This window comes from Petaurus breviceps, unplaced genomic scaffold (assembly GCF_028583685.1).
Source record: "Petaurus breviceps papuanus isolate PSGF00001 unplaced genomic scaffold, PetGlider_PUasm1.0 76, whole genome shotgun sequence".
Lineage (NCBI taxonomy): Eukaryota > Metazoa > Chordata > Mammalia > Diprotodontia > Petauridae > Petaurus > Petaurus breviceps.
The window spans coordinates 58,502,890-58,526,738 of NW_027186473.1; the positions used below are offsets into that span (position 1 = coordinate 58,502,890).

Below are 23,849 nucleotides of genomic sequence, written 5' to 3' on the forward strand. Positions count from 1 at the left end.
AACAAATGAAGGAACTTGTTCTTCTATTTGGAATGACACCAAATTAATGCATCCTGTGAAGATCTGAATCACCTTCTGACCCACAGACAATATTTGTAACCTGGGGTTCTCAACATGGCACTAATGAGGGTGGGGTAACTAGAGTCTGGATCTGGGGTACCATAGATAGCCAATATTCAGAATGGTATCACCAGCCCCATGTTCAACATATTACCACTCCCAGTACTTAACCAAACTTCAAATTGATACCTATTGTTGGTCTACCAGGGGTGGGGAACCAAAGGTTTTTCTGGATCCTTAAGTATGGCCCATTGACTGAATCCAAACTTCACAGAACAAATCCCATTAATGAAAGGATTTGTTCTGGTTTGAATTCAAAGGGCTGCAACTTGAGGACCTAGAGGGCCACAGGTTCCTCACTCTTTCTTGGTTCCTTCTTTACTCCCAGTTCTCTCAGCTCTTCCCAGGGGATTTGGGTGTGATAGACCTTGCCATGAAGGATTAAGATCTTCAAAAGGGTAGCACACAAGCAAGACGCCTTTGAAACTAATATACTGAATTGAGTATAGTATATTACTTATTAATTTTTTTTCTAAAAAATCTATACATCATGAGCTTTCTTTTTCTGTTCTTTTCTCTTTTTCTGATATATGGAAATTTTCATGTTTGTTTTAGTTAAGCTAAGAATAATTTTAAAATAATCATAAATAGATCTTTCTGGTTCATTTCTTCCCTTCTCAGATTCAAAAACTCTTCGAATCTTCTCCAATTAGCTTATTTCTCATATATTCAGTGACTCATCTGTTAGGAAAACAAAGGCCAACAGTTAAAATTGAAACATAAAACATTTATTTGGGATAGAAATGAACAGCAAAACAATAGGAAGTGATCACAACCTGTGCTCCCTATGACTACAGTTTCTCTTATCCCTTCTTTCCGTCGAAGAGCCCCAGCTCCCATAAGGGAAAACTGGGCTGTTTCTCATAGCCAGTGTTTATCTCAGAGGAGGAGACGAGGACAGAGGTTAGAGATTTCAGTGCAGACAGCCTTGGCGTCCCTGCTCTAAAACTGTTGCTATTAGAATCTGTAGCTCTTCCAAAGTCAGGATCTACTTGTTCTGCTCCAACCAGGAAATTTCCATCTCTCACTGTTCTTCTTAAGCCTTTCTCATACTCACTGATATCTTCCTTCTTCCAACAGTTCCTCTCTCTCATCACTTATCAGACACTGCCAGGGTAGGTCAGCACCCTCACAAAGTACTGCTCTCATTCAGTCAGCTATAATTCCCTGAGGCCCAGTACCTCATGGGAAATATCATATTCTTCCATAAGCTACCGTGTTCTGTATCCCTCCTGGACCCCATGCAGATGGATAAGGAAGAAAGGAATACTGTCCTATTTGTCACATTACCAAATGTATCAACACAGAATGGTAGAAAAATTTGTTTTAAACTCATTTTCATATGAAAATGATAAAATTCAAGTATCATAAAAATCAGAAAATGTAAATGTAGTTGTTTTAATATTTACTAAGCACTTACTGAGTACAGACAGAATTTTGTGCTTGATATGGGAGAAATATAAAGTTTAGATTATGAATTGTCCTTGTCCTCATGAAGTTTAAAATCTGGTATGCCATAAGACATATTTAACTTTAATACACAATGTGATAAATACATTGGAAGTGTCCAGGACAAAGCTATATGTAAGGTGCAAGAGGGAAAGAACAGTAGTTATAGAAAGGATCAATTAAGACTTCATGGAGGAGGGGCGGCCAGGTGGCTCAGCGAGTAAGAGCACCGGCTCCAGTGTTGGGACGACCCGGAGATCGAATCCCGGGCTCAGACACTCAGCACCACACCCAGAAATAACTGGCCGTGTAACCTTGAGCAAGTTACTTAACCCCGATTGCTTAAAAAAAAAAAAAAAAAGACTTCATGGAGGAGAAGCAATTTAGTTGGATCTGAAGGGATTAGAAGGAATTCAGCAAGTGGAGAAGGATGAAGAACATTACAAGCAGAGGGGACAAAGGCACAGACACTTGAGGCAAGAAGATGAAGGATTGTTTGGAGGGTAATAAGTAGTTTAGCTAGAGCATGAGATGCATGGAAGGGATTAATATTAGATGAGGCTGGAAAAATATAAAGATGCCAGATTATGGGAACTTTGACTGCAAAGCAGAGAATTATGCACTTTATCCATTAGGAAGTAGAAAATCACTTGAGAGCACAGTGAATAGAGCACTGGTCCTGGAGTCAGGAGGACCTGAGTTCAAATCTGACTTCAGACATTTAATACTTACAAGCTGTGTGACCTAGGGCAAGTCACTTAACCCCAATTGCCTTGCCTTTCCCCTTAAAAAAAAAGAAAAGAAAACCATTTGAGATTTTTGAAAAGAGAACTGATATCTTTGCATAGTGTATATTTAAGAGTGAAATAGTGTAGGGGCAGCTAGGTGGCGCAGTGAATAGAGAACTGGCCCTGGAGTCAGGAGGACCTGAGTTCAAATCCAACCTCAGACACCTAACACAAAAACTAGCCATGTGACCTTGGGCAAATCACTTAACCCCAACTGCCCCTCCAAAAAGAAAAAAAAATAAACCAAAAGAAAAAAAGAGTGAAATAGTGTGAAAGATGGATTAGTTCATGGGGGAATTGGTGGCAAGAAATCTGTTTGGAAGTAATTTCAGTAGTCTAGGAATGAAATGAAATAGTGACCATGAAAAGGTGTAGATCAATGCATACAATGACAATGAGGTCAAATTAACAGGAGCTCAGGTATGAGAGATGAGGGACAGGGTATCAAAGATAATGCCAATGTTTTAAAGGTGGAAAATTGTCAGATGAATGTCAGATAAAGGGCAAAAATACTGAGATGAAGTAGATGAATGAGTTCAGGAAGAGAGATTATCAGCTTCATTTTGGATACATTGAATTTGAGGTGACAGTGGGAAATACAGCTAGAGATGGGCTTGAAGGCAGTTGAAAGATACCTATGGGGGAGATGGAGATTTAATAAAAGATATTTTGCAAAACCTTAGTAAAAAGTACTGATGCATCTTTGCTGCCTGTCTATTCCTTCTAAATCTGCCAGGATTCTTTTATGACTGGTAATATTTTCTTTTTTTTTTTGTTTTTGGAGGGCAATTGGGGTTAAGTGACTTGCTCAAGATCACACAGATAGTTTTTGTGTTAAAGTGTCTGAGGTCAGATTTGAACTCAGGTCCTCCTGACTCCAGGGCTGGTGCTCTATTCACTGAGCCACCTAGCCACCCCTAACTGGTAATATTTTCTAGTGGGAGTTTATTCAAATGAAGCTCTGTTTAATGGAATGAGGAGAGGGGAATGTCTGCTGCTTAGCACTAGCCCCAAGTCTGTCAAGGAATAAAATACATGTAATCAACTCTCTACATAACAAAAAGTGATGTTAAAATGCTAGTCTGTGGCTCATTTTAAGCAGCAAAAAATACAATATTCTGACCTTAGGAAACATCTTGGACATGATAGTAATGGAATTTTACCTCCATACATTATTTGATAATCTCATATCTTTCTAGTTGCCTCCAAAGAGTAAACAACATTTGCCAGCCACAGACTCATGTTTGGGAAACACTATATTAAAAGATTGAGAGGCAGCATATCATAGTGGTCAGAAGGCTAGCCTTTGAATCACTTAGAAGTAATTATTTTTCAAATTTGAAGTTCTTTTTTTTATATTTTATTTTTTCCCCAATTACATGTTAAAACATTTTAAACTTTTATTTTTGTTAAAGTTTTGAGTTACAAATTCTTTCCCTCCTTCCTTTACCCCCCCCCCCCCCCCCCCCCCCCCCCCCCCTCCGCTTGAAACAGTAAACATAGTCTTACCTGGATGTAGGAACCTTAGTATAGAATGGGACTTCTAATCAAATAATGCCCTATACTAAACCCTTCACCACACACCCCTACAGCCTAACTACTTTCCCTAAGGAAACTGGCTAAACTTTTACCTTTTTTTTTTCTGGAGGGGGGAACACAAGGAAATTGGAGTTAAGTGACTTGCCCAAGGTCACACAGCTAGTAAGTGTCAAGTATCTGAGGCCGGATTTGACCTTAGGTCCTTCTGACTCCAGGGCTCATGTTCTATTCACTGTGCCATCTAGTTGCTGCAGATTCTAAGAGCCCTGAGCTTCTGGAAATTGATTCAGGTGGTAACCTGACTTAGAGCAGGGACCCTTTAACCTAATTAAGGCCATTTCTTATTGCCAACCTTGTCTAGATTTAATAGTTTTGGAAAATGATTCCTAGGATGTTCTGGCCCTTTTAACTGATTCCATTTGCTGGGTGGGGCTCTTTGCTTAACTTTCACCCTGGGGCTGTTGGGAATCAAACGAGATTATTGAAGTTATTATTTACCTCCCAGGGGCCATCATAAAGATTAAAAATATAATATACACAAAATCCTTTGAAATCTCAAAGCACTTCATAAATATCAATTATCGAAGTAGGCAGAACCACAGAAACAATTTGCATAGAGCTGACAAAAAGACAGCAGAACTCTGATCAAAGCAGTTACAAAATGATAATTTATATAGTGCTTGCTATATAAAAGGCATAAAATAGATATTTTATAAATAATAAAACAAAAACATCTATGATAACTATAATAGCTAGCATTTATATAGTTCTTTAAGGTTTACAAAGTAAATATTTATTTATCTCATTATTTCAATATTTATTATCTCATTTCATTCTCATAACAATCCTGTGAAATTATTCTTGCTATTATTATCCCCATTTTACAGATGAGGAAGTAGAGGCAGATGGAGGATTATTAAATTGACCAGGATCACTTAGCTAGTAAATGACTGAGATGGGTTTTGAACTCAGGTCTTCCTGACTCCCAAGTCTAGTTTTTGATGTTATATATTATTAATTGTTGTTGTTGTTTTCAGGCAAATATAATATATCACTGTAGACAGAAAAAAACCCACAACAACAGACTGTTATCTGTCCATATGTCAAATGTGGAATCGGTCTTGTGCCCCTTAGGTGATGGAATTTTACTGCCAGTCCTGTGAGACTGCCATGTGTCTCGAGTGCACGGAAGGGGAGCACGCTGAGCACCCTACTGTCCCACTCAAGGATGTGGTTGAACAGCATAAAGCTTCCCTTCAAGTCCAGCTCGATGCTGTCAACAAAAGGTAAGCAATTCTGAGGTCTCACTTTTCCTTCCTGCCAACAAAGGTGATGTTTCTCCTCATCAACTGCCATTGAAAGTAGGTTAGGAGGGTCACATTACCACTCTGGGAGCTGGTGTTAACAGCGTCCATTTTCACTACTGCTCACTGAAACAACCGTGGGCTGTGGCTTTGTGGCTACTCTGCTGGGGTGGAGGCAGGTCTTCCATGTGGCCCTTACGTCTAGTTGTGTAATGAGCAGGGGGTGGGGTGGTGCTTATAAGGAAACTAAGAGATTCACATCACGTTTGAGCCTCTCTTAAGCTGTGGCCTGACATCCACCATTGACTGTTGCTGGCTCTTGGGACTTTAGGACCATCAGACTGAAATGCAATAAGACTGTGTACTGCTTTGCCCGTGTGTTTATTTGTTTGGGGTGAGTCTCTAAACCTCTTTCTGCCCCGGTTTCCTGTAAATTTACACTGCCTGGTAAATCCTGTAAGCTCCCTGGGTCTCAATGTCTTCATCTGTTAAATGAGGAGTTTGAACGAGGTGGTTTCTGAAGCCCCTTCCAGTTCTAGTTCTGTAAGAAGGCTTGTTGTTCAGTCATGTCTGACTCTTCACGACTCCATTTGAGGTAAGGGTTATTGGAGAGGTTTGCCATTTCCTTCTTCAGCTCATTTTATAGATGAGGAAATGGAGGCAATCAGGGTGAAGTGACTTTCCCAGGGTCACCCAGCTAGGACACGTCTGAGGTCAGATTTGAACTCATGAAAATGAATCTTCCTGATTCCAAGCCAAGTGCTTTATCTACTGTACCGCCTACCTACCCCTGTGAGCCTATAGTCCTATCAATAGATGGAGAATATTGGCAAATTGGGTTTGTAAAGCAAAGATGTAGTGGGGAAAGAGTAGTATTTCATACTGAAAAAGAATCTGGAAATCAAGGAAAAGTACACAGAGATGTCTCAATTCAAGGAGGCTTTCATGTTGATAGATGAGCCCATAATAGAACTGAAAGAGATCTTAGCTATCTGATGCATCTCCATCACTTTCCAGATGGAAACTGAAGTCGAGAGAGGTTAATCACTCAAGGGAAGTCACCGTACATAGGAAATAGAGCTGAGATTTGAACTCAGGTCTTCTTGAGTCAAAATCCAGGGCTTTCCCCATTATGCCACACTCGACTTCTGCTTTGTAATGCTTTTGACTATAATAGCATATTACTACCCACATTGTTGTGTGATGAGTTTGGGTTTGATTAGTGGGTTCATTATTTGCCTACATTCTGAAGAGGAAAATACCCATCTGGGCAACTAGGTTTCTCTTTTCTTTTAAGGGAAGAAGAGAACTAGCGACATCATAGGTTAGTGCTGTTGGCCAATAAACGTTTACTAAATGCCCACTACTGCTACGAGAAGAGACCAAAACAGCCCCTTCTCCAAGAAGCCAAAACTTAACGTTAGAACTTGGTTTTTAAAAGGCAGCAATTTTGAGTTCTTAATAGTAATTTGTCATTATTTTCTTCCCCAGGCTCCCAGAGATAGACTCTGCCCTTCATTTCATATCTGAAATCATTCACCAGCTAACCAACCAAAAGGCTAGCATCGTCGATGACATCCATTCCACCTTCGATGAGCTCCAGAAGACTCTAAATGTGCGCAAGAGTGTGCTGCTCATGGAGCTGGAAGTGAATTACGGCCTTAAACACAAAGTAAGTGCTCAGGTCTTTGATTTTTTTTTAAATGAGATTTGTTTTCTTTTTTTTTTTTTTTCAAGTAAATGCATGTTATCTGTGAGTCAGGAATTTACCTTTATTGGGTTCCAAAAGTACAGAGAGATTCCCTAATGGGTACTGAAGGTCATGCTGTTCTTTGTGTACTTCATAAACTCTTCAGATGGGTGCTCAGGGATATTTTTCCTCTTCTAGCACCAGTAAAGATCTAGGATCTTGAGCACCACTTTATAGTAAATTATCTTTCTCCATTCTCCCCATGCAGCACACACACACACACACACACACAAACACCTCACTCTAATATACAAATGATTCCCACTTTTTAAAAATTATTATTACAAACATTTACTTAGCCTCTCCTTCCCACTATCTCCTCACAATGGAATAATTTAAAAAACAAAAACAAAACCATCACAGTAAATACATAGTCCCTCAAAACAAATGTCCACAGTTGTCATGTTTAAATATTCATGTCTCTCTCGGGATTTTGAGTCCCTCACTCCTTTGGCAGGAGGTGGGTAGTATGAGTCATCTCTGGTCCTCTGAGCCCCCGGTAGATCATTCCATTAATCAGACTCCTAAAGCCTGACTGCCACATCTTTAGTGTTTGCTCACTAATGCCTGCAGCATTCCCTACAAATCAGCTTCAGCCTAAGCACAGATAAGCAATTTCCATGTGCGATAGTTTGCCTAAGAACGGAACCAGGGATAAAAGTAGGTAGTACCTCTCTGCAACAGCAAGAGGAAAGGCCTAGAACGTTGAATATTTCAGACATCAAGAGGATCCATTTACTTGTCAAGCTCTTTATGGTGTGGTGCCTACCTGCTCACATCAAAACTCAGTGCCCTTTGAAATAGACAAAGGGCAAGGAAAGGGGAGGAGGTAAGGGTGTATGCCTTCAAGGATTCTGAAGCAATGAGGATTTTCAAAGATGCCAAATATACCAAAACAAGTATCTACTAAGTATTTATTGTGTATAGGGCACTGGGCTAAGCACTGATGTACAAAGAAAGGCAAAAACTCACAGACTTTTCTCAAGGAGATCCCATTCTAATAGGAGAGACAACATGCAAAGAATTATGCACATCCAAGATATAGATAGTATGAATGGAAGGTGAGTAGTGGAAGTATAAGGAAGTTGGAATATTTCTTTCTGTTCAAATCTTGCTATTATAAACTTGCCCATGTAACTCTGGACAAGTCACTTATTCTCCCTGGGCCTCAGTTTCCTCAACTGTAAAATGAAGCATTGTAACAGGCGTCCAATGAACAGGTTTGTAGCCTTCTCCTTATCTGCCAAAGGCACTACCACAAAGAACCCCATCTCTTCCCACTGCTGCTTCTCCTTAGCCTTGCTTGGACCAATCTCATTTGGTTTGTCTGATAATGAAACATGTTTTCTAGTTATAAGGTCAAATCTTATTCTTTCACTAATTGGGTGTCTTGCTTTGCCAAAGGTCCTTCAGTCACAACTGGATACTCTGTTGGAGGGACAGGAGAACATTAAAAGCTGTAGCAACTTTACTGCTCAGGCTCTCAACCATGGCACTGAAACGGAAGTTTTGCTAGTTAAAAAACAGATGAGTGAGAAGCTCAATGAACTTGCCGATCAAGACTTCCCCTTGCAGCCTCGGGAAAATGATCAGCTGGATTTCATTGTAGAAACTGAAGGACTTAAGAAATCTATTCACAACCTGGGGACTATTTTAACCACCAATGCTGTGGCCTCTGAGACAGTTGCTACAGGCGAAGGTCTGAGGCAGACTGTAATTGGACAGCCTATGTCAGTTACTATAACAACCAAGGACAAAGACGGGGAGCTATGCAAATCTGGAAATGCCTATATCACTGCTGAACTGAGTACTCCTGATGGCAGTGTGGCAGATGGAGAAATACTTGACAACAAAAACGGTACTTATGAATTCTTGTATACTGTACAGAAGGAAGGAGATTTTACCCTCTCCCTGAGACTCTATGACCAGCACATTCGAGGTAGCCCATTCAAACTCAAAGTGATTCGTTCAGCAGATGTGTCTCCCACAACTGAAGGTGTTAAGAGGCGTGTTAAGTCTCCAGGAAGTGGTCATGTGAAACAAAAAGCTGTGAAAAGACCTGCAAGCATGTATAGCACTGGAAAAAGAAAAGAGAATCCCATTGAAGATGATTTGATCTTTCGTGTAGGTAAGGAAAATGTAGAAGGTTACTGATTCAGACATTGGGAAAAAATTTCTTTCTGTCTACTGAAAAGTTTTATTATATGCAAAGTTTATTAAAAGTTAGAACTTCCTGTGTGAAAATTGTTGCAGGATACAAGACTGTCCAGTTATGTGAAATTATCAAGTCTCCTGTTGTTTTGTGTGTATATCATATTTCCTAGGTTTCTTGAGGACAATGAATGTGACTTTTTCATTTATGTACTTGGCTTCTAAAAATTAACACCAGTGTGACCCTGGATAAGTCACTTTGTTGAATTGAACTGAATGTGTATCTGCCTAGAATTAGCTTTTTGTTTTGCTGGACACTTCAATGAGTTGAGTCTTAAATGCAACCTGTAGCTATGGAGGAATAGAATTGGTGTGGATAATTGAATGGTTGATAGTCCCAAAATTTTGTCTGACCCATCTTTTATGAGGACTCTAAGAGAGCTAAATTGACTGGCTTGAGTTTCATACCCATTGCATACCCTCTGCAGTTAGAGGACCAAAAAGAATTAACTAGAAGGCAGGTAGGAGATAGGAAATAAGCAAAGGGTGTGGCTAATCAGCTCCCAAATAATTGATAATCAACTATACAGCTGTATCTGTCATTGGCAACTGGGAAACACATTTTATTATTCAGGCATCATGGTATAATTGAAAGAAAGATTTGTTTAGAGTCAGAAGAACTGGGGTTGAATTATGGCTCTGTAACAATACTTTTGTGAGTGAGTGAGTGAATAAATGAATAAGTGAAATGAAATTTTTATCACTTGTCAAACACTGTGCTCTAAATACAAAAGATAGTCCCTGCCCTCAAAGAATTTAGATTCTAATGGTGGAAGATAGCAAATACAGGGGAGTCATATCTAGGAAGACTAGTGGTGGAATGGTGAGTGGAGCCATAGGAGAATTGATTGACATGTTTTTTATGGTAACAGATATTACATTCCACAGCAGAAGGTGGAAATTGGGGGGATGAGGGAGAAGAGAAAGGCAGTTAGTATTCTTTTTCTTCTTCCGTCTTCAACCATTATGACAACCTCTTCCTCCCCCTCTCCCTCCTCCCCTTCCTCCTTCTCCTCCTCCTTCTTATTTAGAATGAATAAGCTATGCTTACTCTGAAATTCCTAATGATATTCATGGGAATTTTGTTTCATAGAACTTGCCTTCTAAAAATTAACACCAAGATGACTCTGGACGTAGCCACTCTGAGCCTCAGTTTCTTCCTTTTGGTAAAAAGAGGAAGCTGAACTAGATGATCTAATCCTAAAAATCCCATGATTCCATCTGTCTTTCTCATTGTTAGTTGATTCTTGTATCTTAATGGTCAAAGCTAAATCTTCATGAAGGCTGTGATGACACTAATTGTTTGATCCCTTCAATAATGGAGGTGATGTAACAATCCATTGGCAGAGCAGTTGTTGGGGATGGAGTACTTAATTGCAGCTTGGGTGCACAGGTGGTTGAGATGTGCAATCAATCAATCAACACTCATTTATTAGGTTGAGAGTGAAAGGTTGTTTTTTTTTTTTAACTCAACTAAATCATGAGCTATACTGTGCATCCAGACTTCATGGTCTTCCTCCATGCTGTTGGGTGCTGCGAACTGAGACATAGGTACATACAAAATATTTCTGAACTAAATTTGCTGGGCTGAAAGAAGAGCAGTTGTGTGTTAGCTGCCCGTGTATGCCTGGGGCTCTGCTATGCGCTCTAGAAGGATAACTCAAAATCTCTTCCCATTAGTTACAAACAGGAAAGCCTTTTGTCACTCTTCACAAGCCAGTTGTTCTCAATGAGAAACGAGATAAAGATTTCCCTGACAGTTAATCACCTCTCCCTTAGAACTCAACTGATTGCCACATTTAGCTCATGCTAATGATATGTTAATAATCCATGTACAGCTCAAAGTTTTGTACAAGAACATTATATAGCTACAGTGGTACATAGTAGGCAATTAATAAATGCTTGTTAACTTGTAGTGTCATGGAAAGAGCACTGGATTTCTCAAAAGAAGATCAAAACTCAAGTCCCATATTTAGCATTTATTAATTGTTTGACCTTGGGCAAATTACTTCACCATGCTGAGTCTCATTCTTTTCATCTATAAAATGGGGATAGTTATGCTTACCCTTCTTTCTCACAGCAAGGCTGTTCTTAGGCACAAAATAGATGATTGTATAAAACCCTATAGACTAGAAAGAACACTGTAAATAAGTGTCAGTTACATTTATTATTATTCTATTTAGAATGAATAGACCATGCTTACACCAAAACTCTCCATAACATCAATGGGTGTGTTTGGTGTGTTTGAATTTTTTTCCAGGGCAGAACTTGGCTACAAAATTTGGGGAGCTTAGAATTTGATTCCTATCTGAAATGCCTTTTTACTGTTTTTGTTTTCTAAAGAAGAGATACTTAATACTCTCTCCTCCTTCTCAACCCTGAAAACCTAGTTATGTTGCCTTAATGAATGAATGATGATTGGGATCTAACACCATCTCAGAAAACTGCCTTGAAATGGAAATGTCTTCGCTAAGTAACCTGAGCATCTGTGCAAGATAATAGGACCTTGAAATGTCAGGAATTCTTTTCTTCAGTGTTCCAGTTTGCTGACTAGACACCATAAGCTAGCTGTGTCAGCTCCTCAAGAAAGTTCCTGAGCAAGCTGTGGGAAGTTGTGAAAGTGTAGTCAGGTGCATTTTAAATATGTAATTAATATGCTGCCTCCCTCAGTGCACAAAAAGGCTTTTGAAGGGAAGGCTCCCCAGTAACAGCATTTGCACTCTAGTTTGCCTTTCAGTCTAAAATACGATTGGTAGAATCATTCAAGTTATTTAGATTAAATTCAAATGCCTAGAAAGAAGAAATTCTTTTATCATTTTGGGGCTTCATGTGGGTTCCCCACCCCCACCAAGTATGCACATGCATACTTTTCATATGGTAAGTCATGCTTCATTGATTACTAAAAGGCACTATAAAAGGCCCACAAATTCCATCCCTTGAATGGGCTTATCCTTTGTACTTCCATTTTCCTTTAGAGACAGGGCACGAGGATGGACACTGTGACTAGCTCATAAGTGACAGGTACTTAATAATTGCTTTTTCATTCTTTTTTTTTTCAAATGCTTTATTAACTTCTGATTTACATCATTCATTTCTGCCAGATTTTGAGTTACAAATTTTCTCCCTGTTTTTCCCCTACCCACCGCCCCAAAACAGCAGTCACACAGGATATCCCCTCCTCCAATCTGCTCTCTCCCATATTTTCTCCCATACCCTTTTTGACTTTTCCAGTGGATCTCTCTGCCCCAGTGCCTGTATATCTTATTTCCGAATTACATGTAAAATAGTATTAATAATACATATATATATATATTTGAATATTTGATTTTAAAACTTTCAATTCCAGATTCATTCACTTCCTCCCTTGTCTCCCACCCTTACTGGGAAGATAAGCAGTTCAGTATAGATTGTATATGTGTGGCTAATGCAAAACAATTACATAGTAGATATATTGTAAAAGACTGACTATATTTCCTTGCCTCCTATCCCACCTCCCACTTGTTCTATTATCTATTTTGATCCCATCCCTTTTCAAAAGTGGGTGCTTCCGACTTCCCTCCCCCCCAGCCTGCCCTCCCTTCCATCATCCCCCCTCTCATCCCCTTCCCCCCCTACTCTCCTGGAGGGTGAAATCCCCTATTTAGTGTGTATTTCATTCCTTCCTCAAGCCAAATTCAATGGGAATAAGGTTGACCCATTCCCTTTTGCCTTCCTATTCTTCCCCTCCATTGTAACCATTTTTCCTTGCCTTTTCTATATGAGATAGTTTACCCCATTTTGTCTCTCCCCATCTCCTCTCATTATATTCCTCTCTCACCTCTTTATTTCACCTTTTAAGTATCATCCCTTCCTGTTAAATTGGTCCTGTGACCTCTATCTATGTATACCTGTAAACATATATACACACATTCATATATGTATTCATATGCCCATATACCCTCATATATATTTCTATTCCCTCCAACTACTGAGAAAAGTTTCATAAGTTACAATTATTGTTTTTCCATGTAGGAATGTTAATAGTCCAACTTTGATAAGTTCCTTATGATTTCTTTTCCCTGTTTTACCTTCTCATGCTTCTCTTGCTTCTTGTATCTGAATGTCAAATTTTCTATTCAACTCTGGTTTTTTCAGCAAGAATGCTTGAAAGTCCTCTATTCCACTGAATGGCCATATTTTCCTCTGAAACATGATACTCAGTTTTGCTGGGTAGGTGATTCTTGGTTTTAATCCCAGCTCCTTTGACTTCCGGAATATCCTATTCCAAGCCCTTCGATCCCTCGGTGTAGAAGCTGCTAGATCCTGGGTTATCCTGATTGTTTTTCCACAATATTCAAATTGTTTCTTCCTGGCTGCTTGTAATATTCTCTCCTTAATCTGGGAATTCCGGAACCTGGCTATAATATTCCTAGGAATTTTCTTTTTGGGATCTTTTTCAGGAGGTGATCGGTGGATTCTTTCAACCTCTATTTTGCCCTCTGGTTCTAAAACATCAGGGCAGTTTTCTTTGAGAACTTCCTGGAGGATGATTTCTAGGTTCTTACTTTGATCATGGCTTTCAGGTAGTCCAGTAATTTTTAAATTATCTCTCCTGGATCTATTTTCCAGGTCAGTGGTTTTTCCCATGCAATATTTCACATTGCCTTCTATTCTTTCATTTGTTTGGATCTGTTTAACAGCATCTTGATTTCTCATAAAGTCACTAGCTTCTATTTGCTCTAATCTATTTATGAAGCAATGATTCTCCTCATTGAGCTTTTGAGATTCTTTTTCCATCTGGCAAATTCAGCTTTTTAAGGCATTCTTCTCCTCATTGCCTTTTTGAGCCTCTTTTGCCAATTGAGTTAGTCCATTTTTTAAGGTGTTATTTTCTGAAGTCTTGCTGTTGACTATCATTTCATAATTTTCTTGCCTTGTTCTCATTTCTCTTCCCAATTTTTCCTCCACTTCTCTTATCTGCTTCTTAAGGTCCTCTATGGCCTGTAACCAAGCTCGTATTTTCCTTTGAAACTTTTGGTGCAGGAGTTCTGACTTCACTGCCTTCCTCCTGTTCCATGCTTTGCTCCTTTTTGTCCCCCAAATAGGAGTCTAATGTTGGAATCTTCTGTCTGCTTTGTTTCCTTTGCCTGGTCATGTCTCCCCTCAGTCACTTGACCCCTGGGCTTTTTGCCACAGTAGGACTCTGCTACCAGACAGGGAAGCTTCATACCAAATGCTGGGGTTTTCTCACCTGCCAGAGGTATTAGTTGGGTGCCTTCTCTGAGGCCTCCACACACTCTGGCAAGCTGGACACACACCCCAGGACCTCCACCATAGACTGCAATCCAGATCCAAGCACGTTAAAGCAATAGTGCTTGGTCCCCCTACACTCTGCAGGCCAAGAGCTGAAGCTGCAACATGGCACTGGCTGTGCTGGTGTCTCAGGGGCAAAAGCCCTGGGGGAAAAAGCTGACACACTCCCACTTACTGGTCCCAAAGTCCACACTGCACTGACCTCTCATTTTGTCCTTCGCATCTATGTGTTGATAAATCTGGAAACAGCCACAGCTGCTGGTGATCTGGAGTCCTTCAGGCTGGCGGCTCGTCAGACTCGCCCTGGGGTTAAAACCCTGGCTCACGAAGGCCTGGGCTCGGCCCAGAAGACTGTGCTGGCCACTTGCTGCTGGCCTGCCAGGCTGTCCTCAGTGGGAGGTTAGGTTCTCTGCGTCATTTTGTGGGTTCTGCAGCTCCAAAGTTTGTTTAGAGTCCCCTTTTTACATGGGTTGGGAAAGGTGGAAGCTGGAGAAGCGGGGAGGTCCTGCTTCTACTCTGCCATCTTGACTCCACCCCCCCTTTTTCATTCTTTTAAGATAATAAAATAAAGGTTAAAATATTCATAAGAGAAATGAAAGTTGAGGGGCTATAATGGTGAAGCAAAAGAGTGATTATCTCAATTATAGAAATCAGATGTTTAAAAAAAAAACTCAGGCAAATACATCCTGTGGTGATGCGTAGGGGCCTTCAGAACATGAAATCGATGTAACAAAGAATATTTATTAAACATTTACTATATGTCAGATGCTGAGGATACAAATAGAAATATGAGATAATCCCTGCTCTCAGAGAAGCCATAGTCTAATTAAAGGCAATCTTACTTTCATGGGAATACAACCCTGGGATCCCAAAACTGGTCGTTGACATGAGACTCTTCTCATTGCTGGAGAGAATGTTTGCTCTCCCTCTGTGCCTCAATGCCCAGGTTTGAGTCCTGGATCACATCCGGTTCATGGCAAATGCAAAAGCCAGGCAGTACTTGGGTGGATCAGTTCTTGTCCTGATTCTGCCATTTGCTAACTGCATAACCTTGAGGGATTCATCAGCCTCAATTGGCCTCAGTTTCCTCATCTGTGTAACAAGGAATAGCTTTAGGACCTGTATCATGAGGCTGTTTGAAGGATTGAATGAGAGAACATAGATTAACACTCTTTGTAAATAGTAAGTCCTTCTAGAAATATGGGGTATTATTGTTATCATTACCTCATATTTTTTCTAGTCTTATTTTTATAAGTTATTTGAAATCTGGATTTTTGCCTTTATCTTCAGAGATGGATTAAGGTTAATCTTTGAGTAAAGTTGGTCAGCTAGATTGGTCATTAGATTCATTTATAAATTCAGGATCCACTGGAATTGGAAGGCAAATTAGAGGCCAAAGTTCCTTTTTGTTTGGTAGACTATCATAATATGACATAATATGCTCTCTCTCATTCAAGTCTCTCCCCACTCTAATCTGTCCTCCAGTCAGTTGCCAATATGATTTTCCTAAAGTGTAGATCTGCCCATGTTACCTCTCACCTCCTTCCCCAATCAATTCCATTGTCTCCCTATCTCCTTATTACCTCCAGAATCAGATATAAATTCCATTGTCATTTAAAGCTCTCTACCTTCTGGTCCCTTCCTACTTCTCCAGTCTTCTTACACTCTCCTTCCTTCCATGTTTTCACTGTTCCTTGCACCCCAAGTTCCATCTCCTACCTCCATATCTTTTCCCTGGCTGTCCCCTACACCTAGGATACATTTTTGTCTTCATCACAGTTTCTTAAGTTTCCCTCAAGATATTTCAAATCCCAGTTTCCAGAAGAGCTCTCTCCAGGTCTCCTGACTGCTAGTGCCTCCCCTTTTGAGATTATATAGACTCTGCATATAGCTTGCATGTTGCTATTACTTTCATGTTTGTCTCCCTATAAGAATATAAGCCCTCAAAGACAGACACTATTTTTTACTTTCTTTGTGCCTTTTTTTAAAGTGCTTAGTACATTGCCTGGCATATAGCAAGCAATTAATATCTTGCTAACTGGACTAAGTAAAACAATTCAGGAAGAATTGCTTTATAATTTTAAGGGACATATTATTGCCATACTCCTTTAATAATCAGCTGTAAAAGCACTTAACATTTATCAAATCAAAACTTGGATCTTTTAATGAAATTTTACAAATGAAGTAAAACCTAAAAGGTTATCTGGGTAAAGCCTATGGAAATTACACGTCACATTAGCAAACTTCGGGACAGAACATAGATAAGCTTCAGTGTATATTTAGGACTTAAAATAGGATTTGTCTAAGCTTTTATAATCTTGTAGAATTAGCTAAAATTTGTTAAGAAACAGCAGAAACACAAAGTATTCTCATCTTGTGAAAGTTCATCTTATTTTATTTTAGTTCCTGACTGAAATAAGTACAGGAACTTCCCATTATGTAGCACTCTGAAGTTTAGGTATGTCTTATTTACTCCTTATAACAACTCTATGAAACATAGATAATACAAGTGTTATCTCCATTTTACAAATAATGTAATTGAGCAACTGGGAACTCACAGTAAATTATCTAAGGTTGCATGGGCAGTAACTAGCAGGTCTAGGGCTTGAACCCAGACTTTTGAGAGTCTATAGACATATGTATACATCAGAAGTCATCTGGTTCAATCTGCTCATTGTGTAGATGAGGAAATAGGTCCAGAGAGGTTAAATGATTTGCTCAAGGTTACACAGGTGATAAGGAGTATAATATAGATTAGTTATTGTAATGGTTTTGGCATGCTGTGCAGGTAATGATTTGAATCCTGGCCACTGGTACAGGTGTTGCAGAAATCTGCTTAGACTCAATAGAAAAGACCTAGAATGAGGAAAACCCCCATTCCCCCAGCTACAAGGGAGACTGTTGTCTCTACTTTGGGGCAGAAATAGGAGGGCTGTGTCTTGGTGCTCACTCCTTCTCCCTTTTACCTCCAAGAAGGATTTTAGCCTAGAATCATATCTATCTACTACAGAACAGATGTGGGCATTCCAGAAGTGCAATGCTCTTTTGGGGGTTCAAAATAAAAGCCATTTTCTCATCACTTTCTCTGAGGTCCCACTGCAGACCAGGAGGGTAATAGTTAGCTGACAAGAGGGGGACACTCCCTTCCACCAGATGCTTACCACGAAAAAATCATCATGAAGAGCTAGCAAACATGTTTTTATCCAGACAAGTAGTGAAACAAAAATGAGAGAAACACAAATTAAGGTGGACAATAGAATAAAAAAAATAAATGAGCCCTTTGACTCAAGAGCAAGATAAAGTTTCAACCAAGAAGAGAACACACTTACTAGAGAAGTCAGCTGTTAGGAGTCTGTGGGGATACAGGCACTGGAAATCAAGGGATATGTTTGGGGCTTATTTCCACCATATACCTGTGATTCTGGAGCACCTAGCCTCCTAAGTTTATTCTTTCTCTCTGTCTCCCTCTCAAAATCTCCTAGAGTCATGGACTCAGGAGTCTCTCAGCCAGTCAGGAGTCATCTTTCTCTCCACAGCACCCATCATCATATGCTGTCTTTCAGGTGACCTTCAAACTTGCATGGGGTTGTCAGCGAGACAACAGTAGCAAGAATTAAAACCCAGGTCCTCTGACTCCAAATCTAGTACTATTTCCATTATCCAACACAGCCGTGGATTATAATTAAACAACAGATCATTATTCCTAGCTTGTTTTGGCTAGAACAGAACATATTTTTATTTATCCATTAGGAACATACTGACTCAAGAATATATTCATTTTCAAAGACAACATTGTGATTTCCCTATACATTTATATGTAATTGAAAGCACTAATATGTGGTGGTCATTCCCTGATGAAGTCTCTCCATAATGAAACTGAAATATATTTATGAGAATTAGAGATAGCAATAATGCCAATCTAACCTATTCAGAAACTGGAACATAGATCTAAAAATAAAAAGGAGGATTTCAGAAATTAATTAAGGGTGCTGATGGTTTGTTGATCCAGGATCCAAATAATGACAGCACTTTCTCATTTTATAGTAAAAATAATAAGGGAGACAAAAGAGGGCAGCAGACAGAGCATCTGGAGTCAGGAAAGACCTGAGTTCAAATCTGGCCTCAGATACTAGCTGTGTGAGCCTTTTGCCTCAGTTTCCTTATCTATAACATGAACTAGAGAAGGAAATGGCAAACAACTCTGGTATCTTTACCAAGAAAACCCCAAATGGGGTCATAAAGTCAGACACAACTGAACAACAATAAAAAAGAGGGAGCACCAAGTAAGTAGATATGGTAATGTGACATTGTCTATACTTTGGCTTCTAGCAAAAGTAATCATTTTACTTCCAAAATCAGACATAACTTCACCGGTGTCTCAAAAAACAGTGCCATTTCCCCCCTTCATTCTGGGGAGGGGTTTAAGCGGTGGGTGAGAGAAATCTTTTGTCTAGTTAAGTGGTCCACAGACTGAAAATGTTTGAAAAATGTTAATTTAATGCCTCTCCATTCTTTCTTTATCCCTATCTCATTTTGTCCAGCTCTTGGTTACTGCTTACCTCTCTTAGTTTCCTTATGTCTTTTCCATCTCCAGGTTTCTGATTCTAGGATTCTTTCTTTCACCCAAGTTTGTTTTTTTTTTTTTGGCTTTTCTATTTTCTTCAGAGTGCTTTTGTCAAAGTAAATTTTAATTCTCAAAAGTCCTAGATATGACATATTTTCAGGAATAGGTTATGTTGCTGCACAGTATTATGACTGGCCTGGTTCTCTGTATCCCACCTATAGACCCACCCCTGCTCTGACCCTGGGACCAAGATTCAAAATTCAGGTAGCTCAATAATCTTGCTGTCGGCTCTTGAGCTTTTAGTCCGTTCCTAATGACATGGTCCCTCTATTGCAGATATTCTGAACTCTTTTGTCTTGGACCCTTTTTGGCACTCTGGCAAAACTTATGGATGCCTCAGAATGATTGTTGTGTACATTTGTAATTAAAGGAAATGATACATTTCAGCTCAAAATTAAGGAAAATGTATACTTTTCCCTATTCAGCTTCACAGTCCCCTGAAATCTTTCTACAGGTCCCTTAGTTTAAAAACCCCTACTCTGTTGCTTTCCTCTATTAGTACTCTGACTTATACCCATTCCTTGGGACTAAAACCTAAGTTGGTTGTACTAGCCTTTGAAGGAAAAGTAATCTTGCCACAAATCACATCCCCTCTGACTGGGTCCTTCACATTGGCCAAATACCAACCTCAACACTTGGTTCATAGATTATGTCTTTATACCTGGAAGGTTACCTTAGAGACCATGTAGCCTACCCTTCTTCCACTTAAAAAAAAAAAACAACAACCAAAAAACCAGATAAACTGATATCCCCAATGTGAACGATCTTGCTGTTTGCTGAACATCAGTTCAGACAGTGGTCCATATTAGGCCCTATTTTTGTTGTCATTGGGTTGGGGCAAAGTAGAGATAAGTTCTGCTTCTGATCATCTCACATAATATCTGTTTTATTACAACCTGGCTCTTCTTAGGACTCATCCCAGTTACTTGAATGTTGCCAGGACTGACCTACCTTTCTCTGCTCTTTTATAAAGATTCATGTCATTTTGCCCCTCCCTAAGGAAAACATCAAACTTGGTCATTATACTTATTGAAAGTCATTGAAATCATAAAGTGGCAATCAGATTTTCCTTCTTTGAACTGTGAAAAGTGTTGCCTGTCTTTTGGCCCTGAAGCCTGGACACGTCTCCATCCTTTGTGAGTAGTGTTTCATCTTCCCATGAACAGTCTTTGGGGGGGGGGGGAGGCAATCAGGGTTAAATGACTTACCCAGGGTCACACAGCTAGTACATGTCTGAGGCTGGATTTGAGTTTAGGTCCTCCTAACTTTGGGGCCTGTGCTCCTCTATCCACTGTGCCACCTAGCTACCTCCCCCCTCCAATATTTATGTTGTTCATTTGAAGGGGATCATCATACCTGTGATTTTTTTTGGCTATAAAGAACCCCCAACTATAAAGAAAACCCTATTTACCAATGTAGGTCGGCACTTTGTGTTTCTAAAAACTGGAGAGGCAAGGTGACTTGTCCATAGTCACACAGGTTAAATAACTTGATTCTGGATTTAAACTATGTTCAGTGACTCCAAACCCAGTGCCCTAGCTTTGTTCTAGTTTTATCATTCAGTCAATCAAAGTATCATCAGCATTTATTAAGCACAAGTCAGATACAGTACTTGAACACAGGTCTTCTGACTCAGCCCAGCTTACTGTCTATTACTCTTTGCTGGTGTCACCCCGGATAGAGTGCTGGGCCCAGAGTCAGGAAGACCTCAGCTCAACTCTGGCCTCAGACACTTAGCTAGATATATGACCCTAGGCAAATCACTTAACCCTCTTAGCCTCAGTTTCCTCATCTGTCAAATGAGCTGAAGAAGGAAATGGCAAACCACTCCAGTATCTTTGCCTAGAAAACCCTAAATGAGATCAAGAAAAGCTGTATGTGACTGAAACAACTAAACACCACCACTACCATGCTGCCTCCCAATTCAATTGAAATGAGTTCTAAATGTCTGTGAAATACAGTAAACATCTACTACTCTTTAAGTCTCCTTGACATTTTTTTTTCTGCTTGCTTCATCTTGTTTCCTGGTACTCTTTGCAGGAATCCTTTTGTTGAATAAATTCCCTTATGCTTATTAACCTGGAATGGACACTGTTGGAATAGCCTTTATATATGTAGAAAGAAAATTCCCTACTTGGAAGACTACTATGTCAGTCCTTTAGAAATAATGTTCAGAAATAAACCCATTTCAAATAAACCCACCTGAGGCTTTCATCTCTTACTTTCTGTGTCCTTACATTTTGAGAAATAGAGTCTAAGTCAGGTGTCCTAGTTTTTCTTATAAATGCTGCTGACAGCCCATCTTCTCTCTCTTCTAAAATGGAGAAAAATACTTGCCACTTATCTACCATGAGAAGGTCAGTGAAGATCAAGGAACTGGTGCTGGCTGATTGCTTTGTGTCCCTCAAATTGGAAATAGAATTTTTTTTCCTTATAAAATAGCTCTTGGTTTCACTACCTCACCAACAAATGAAAAAAAATAAACCACTGTGAGTTCAGCACCTTGTAAATCGAAATCTCCACCACAGAGAAAAATCTAACTCCTAAAAAAACAGAAGTACTGTCCTCCTGCATTCAGGCAGAACTAACATTTGTGAATGTCAGGATTTTCTTACAACCGTCCAAAATGCCCTTTTCCCCCACAGAGACAGCATGGTGTAGTGGATAGAGAGCAGGGTATTTGGTAAAGAGAACCTTGCCTCAAACCTACCATCAACATTTATCAGCTGTGTGATGTTGAGCAAATGATTTAAACCCTATATATTTCAAGCAAATCTCTAGGACTTATATACTAAGCCACAAATGAATTGCAATCTGCCTGGGTAGAGGAAGTTCCCACACTAGGAGTAATCCTCTGTGTTTTCATGTACACACATATACATAATATATGTGTATACAAAAATGTTAATGATTGGGCTTTATTTGCTGAAATATTTGTAGAACTAAATCCTGTTGAAACCATGGTGATATTTAAGTACTATGCATGTTGACAGAAGGAAGGAAGCATTTATTAAGTATCCTTTACAATTATTATCTCATTTGACCTTTAAAACAACACTGGCAGGTAGGTGCTGTTATTATCCTCATTTTGTGTTTGAGAAAACTGGGGCAGACAAAAGTTAAGTGACTTGCCCAGGGTCACACAGTACGGTAAGTATCTTTCTGAGGTCACATTTGAACTCAGGTATTTCTGACTTCACACCCAGTACCCTATTCCCTGCTCTACCTAGCTTCCTCTGTTTATAGAGTGAAAGAATAACAGGAAAATGCTAACATAGACCTAAGTAAAGGGAGGACAACCAAGGCAGGAAAGCAAATTAGAGAACAAATTACCAGAACTGGGATGGAAGAGCATCCCAGTAGTAAAATCCAGAGAAGAAGCTGTTACTAGGACAAGGGGTTAAATTCCACTTGTGATGCTGACAAACTTGTGCGACCACAGTCAAATCAATGTCCTTCTTTGTAGCACAAGAGGATTGGACTAGATGGCTTTTGGGGTCCCTTCCAATTCTAAATCAAGAATCCCAATGTAGACATGACACCACATCATCTAACTATAGAAAAAGAGATTCCTTTCACAAAAGCGTTGCTATACGTGGCTTAGATTTTGTCCTGTTTCGTTCTTGATTATCAAAGGCTGGTGAGAAGTAAAAATTATTATGAAGTAAACAAAGACCACCTATAGAAAGAAATTCCTGCTGGAATTGAGAGACCTAATTATCTAGTTCTTAATATCTACTGTTCTGTGATTATTTGCAGGTACCAAAGGAAGAAATAAAGGAGAATTTACAAATCTTCAGGGGGTAGCTGCATCTAACACAGGAAAGATATTAATTGCAGACAGCAACAACCAATGTGTGCAGGTATGATATGAAAATTATTAATAGCCTTCATATAATCCTTTTGAGGTTTGCAAAGCACTTTACAAATATTATCTCAGTTGATCTTCACAGCCAACCTGAGAGTTAGGTGGTATTATTATCTCCATTTTACAAATTATGTGACTTGCCCAGGGTGACACATTAAACCAATGTGTCATTAACTTAATGTCCAAGGCCAGATATGAACTTTCTGGCTCCCTGTCAAATATCTATCCCCTGGTTCACCTAGCACCTTTATAATTAAAAATGAACTTAAAAATTGAAATGATCATTTTGAGATAATGGATATGAATCCAATGTTTATTACTTAAACATCGAAAACACTTAGGCAATATGGTCTGTATGTAAGAAACTAGCTTAGATAACGAGTTAACAGGATGTTCTCAAGGGAACATCAAGGGATGTTCTTGTTCTGTGTGACTGAATGTATTAATTGTAACATATGGTCTTATTTATGTCACCCTTCAGTAATTCTTGTGCCATTTCTCATGCTTTTTTTTTTGAAACAGATATTTTCCAACGATGGCCAGTTCAAAAGTCGTTTTGGTATCCGAGGACGGTCTCCCGGCCAGCTGCAACGGCCAACAGGGGTTGCTGTTCATCCCTGTGGGGACATAATCATTGCAGATTATGATAATAAATGGGTTAGCATTTTCTCTTCTGATGGGAAGTTTAAGGTGAGTTAGTAACATACACTTATGGTAATATTAAAAAATCAATTGGAAACTAATTTATTAAAAATATGCTGAAATGGGATTCATTTACTAAGGGAGAGGAGTTTTGTATTTAGAACTTCCTAAATTAAAGCCTTTTCATTCAGAATGCCCAGCATTTTAGATAAAATGGGGGTTGAAGTGGGGGAAGGGGACAAAGCATACATTAAATAAAATC

General features: G+C 39.4%; 1 protein-coding gene across 10 annotated transcripts in view; it reads left to right on the plus strand.

The window, feature by feature from the left end:
* The window catches only part of TRIM2 (tripartite motif containing 2), a 144,205-nt gene that overhangs the window by 97,324 nt on the left and 23,032 nt on the right, over positions 1–23,849 (plus strand). For all 10 annotated transcript variants that reach the window (XM_069105571.1, XM_069105573.1, XM_069105574.1 and 7 more), the window contains exons 4-8: positions 5,031–5,182; positions 6,692–6,872; positions 8,355–9,078; positions 22,837–22,940; positions 23,468–23,635. In XM_069105571.1, coding sequence (XP_068961672.1) covers positions 5,031–5,182; positions 6,692–6,872; positions 8,355–9,078; positions 22,837–22,940; positions 23,468–23,635 — 1,329 coding nt within the window. The remainder of the gene's footprint in view (positions 1–5,030; positions 5,183–6,691; positions 6,873–8,354; positions 9,079–22,836; positions 22,941–23,467; positions 23,636–23,849) is intronic.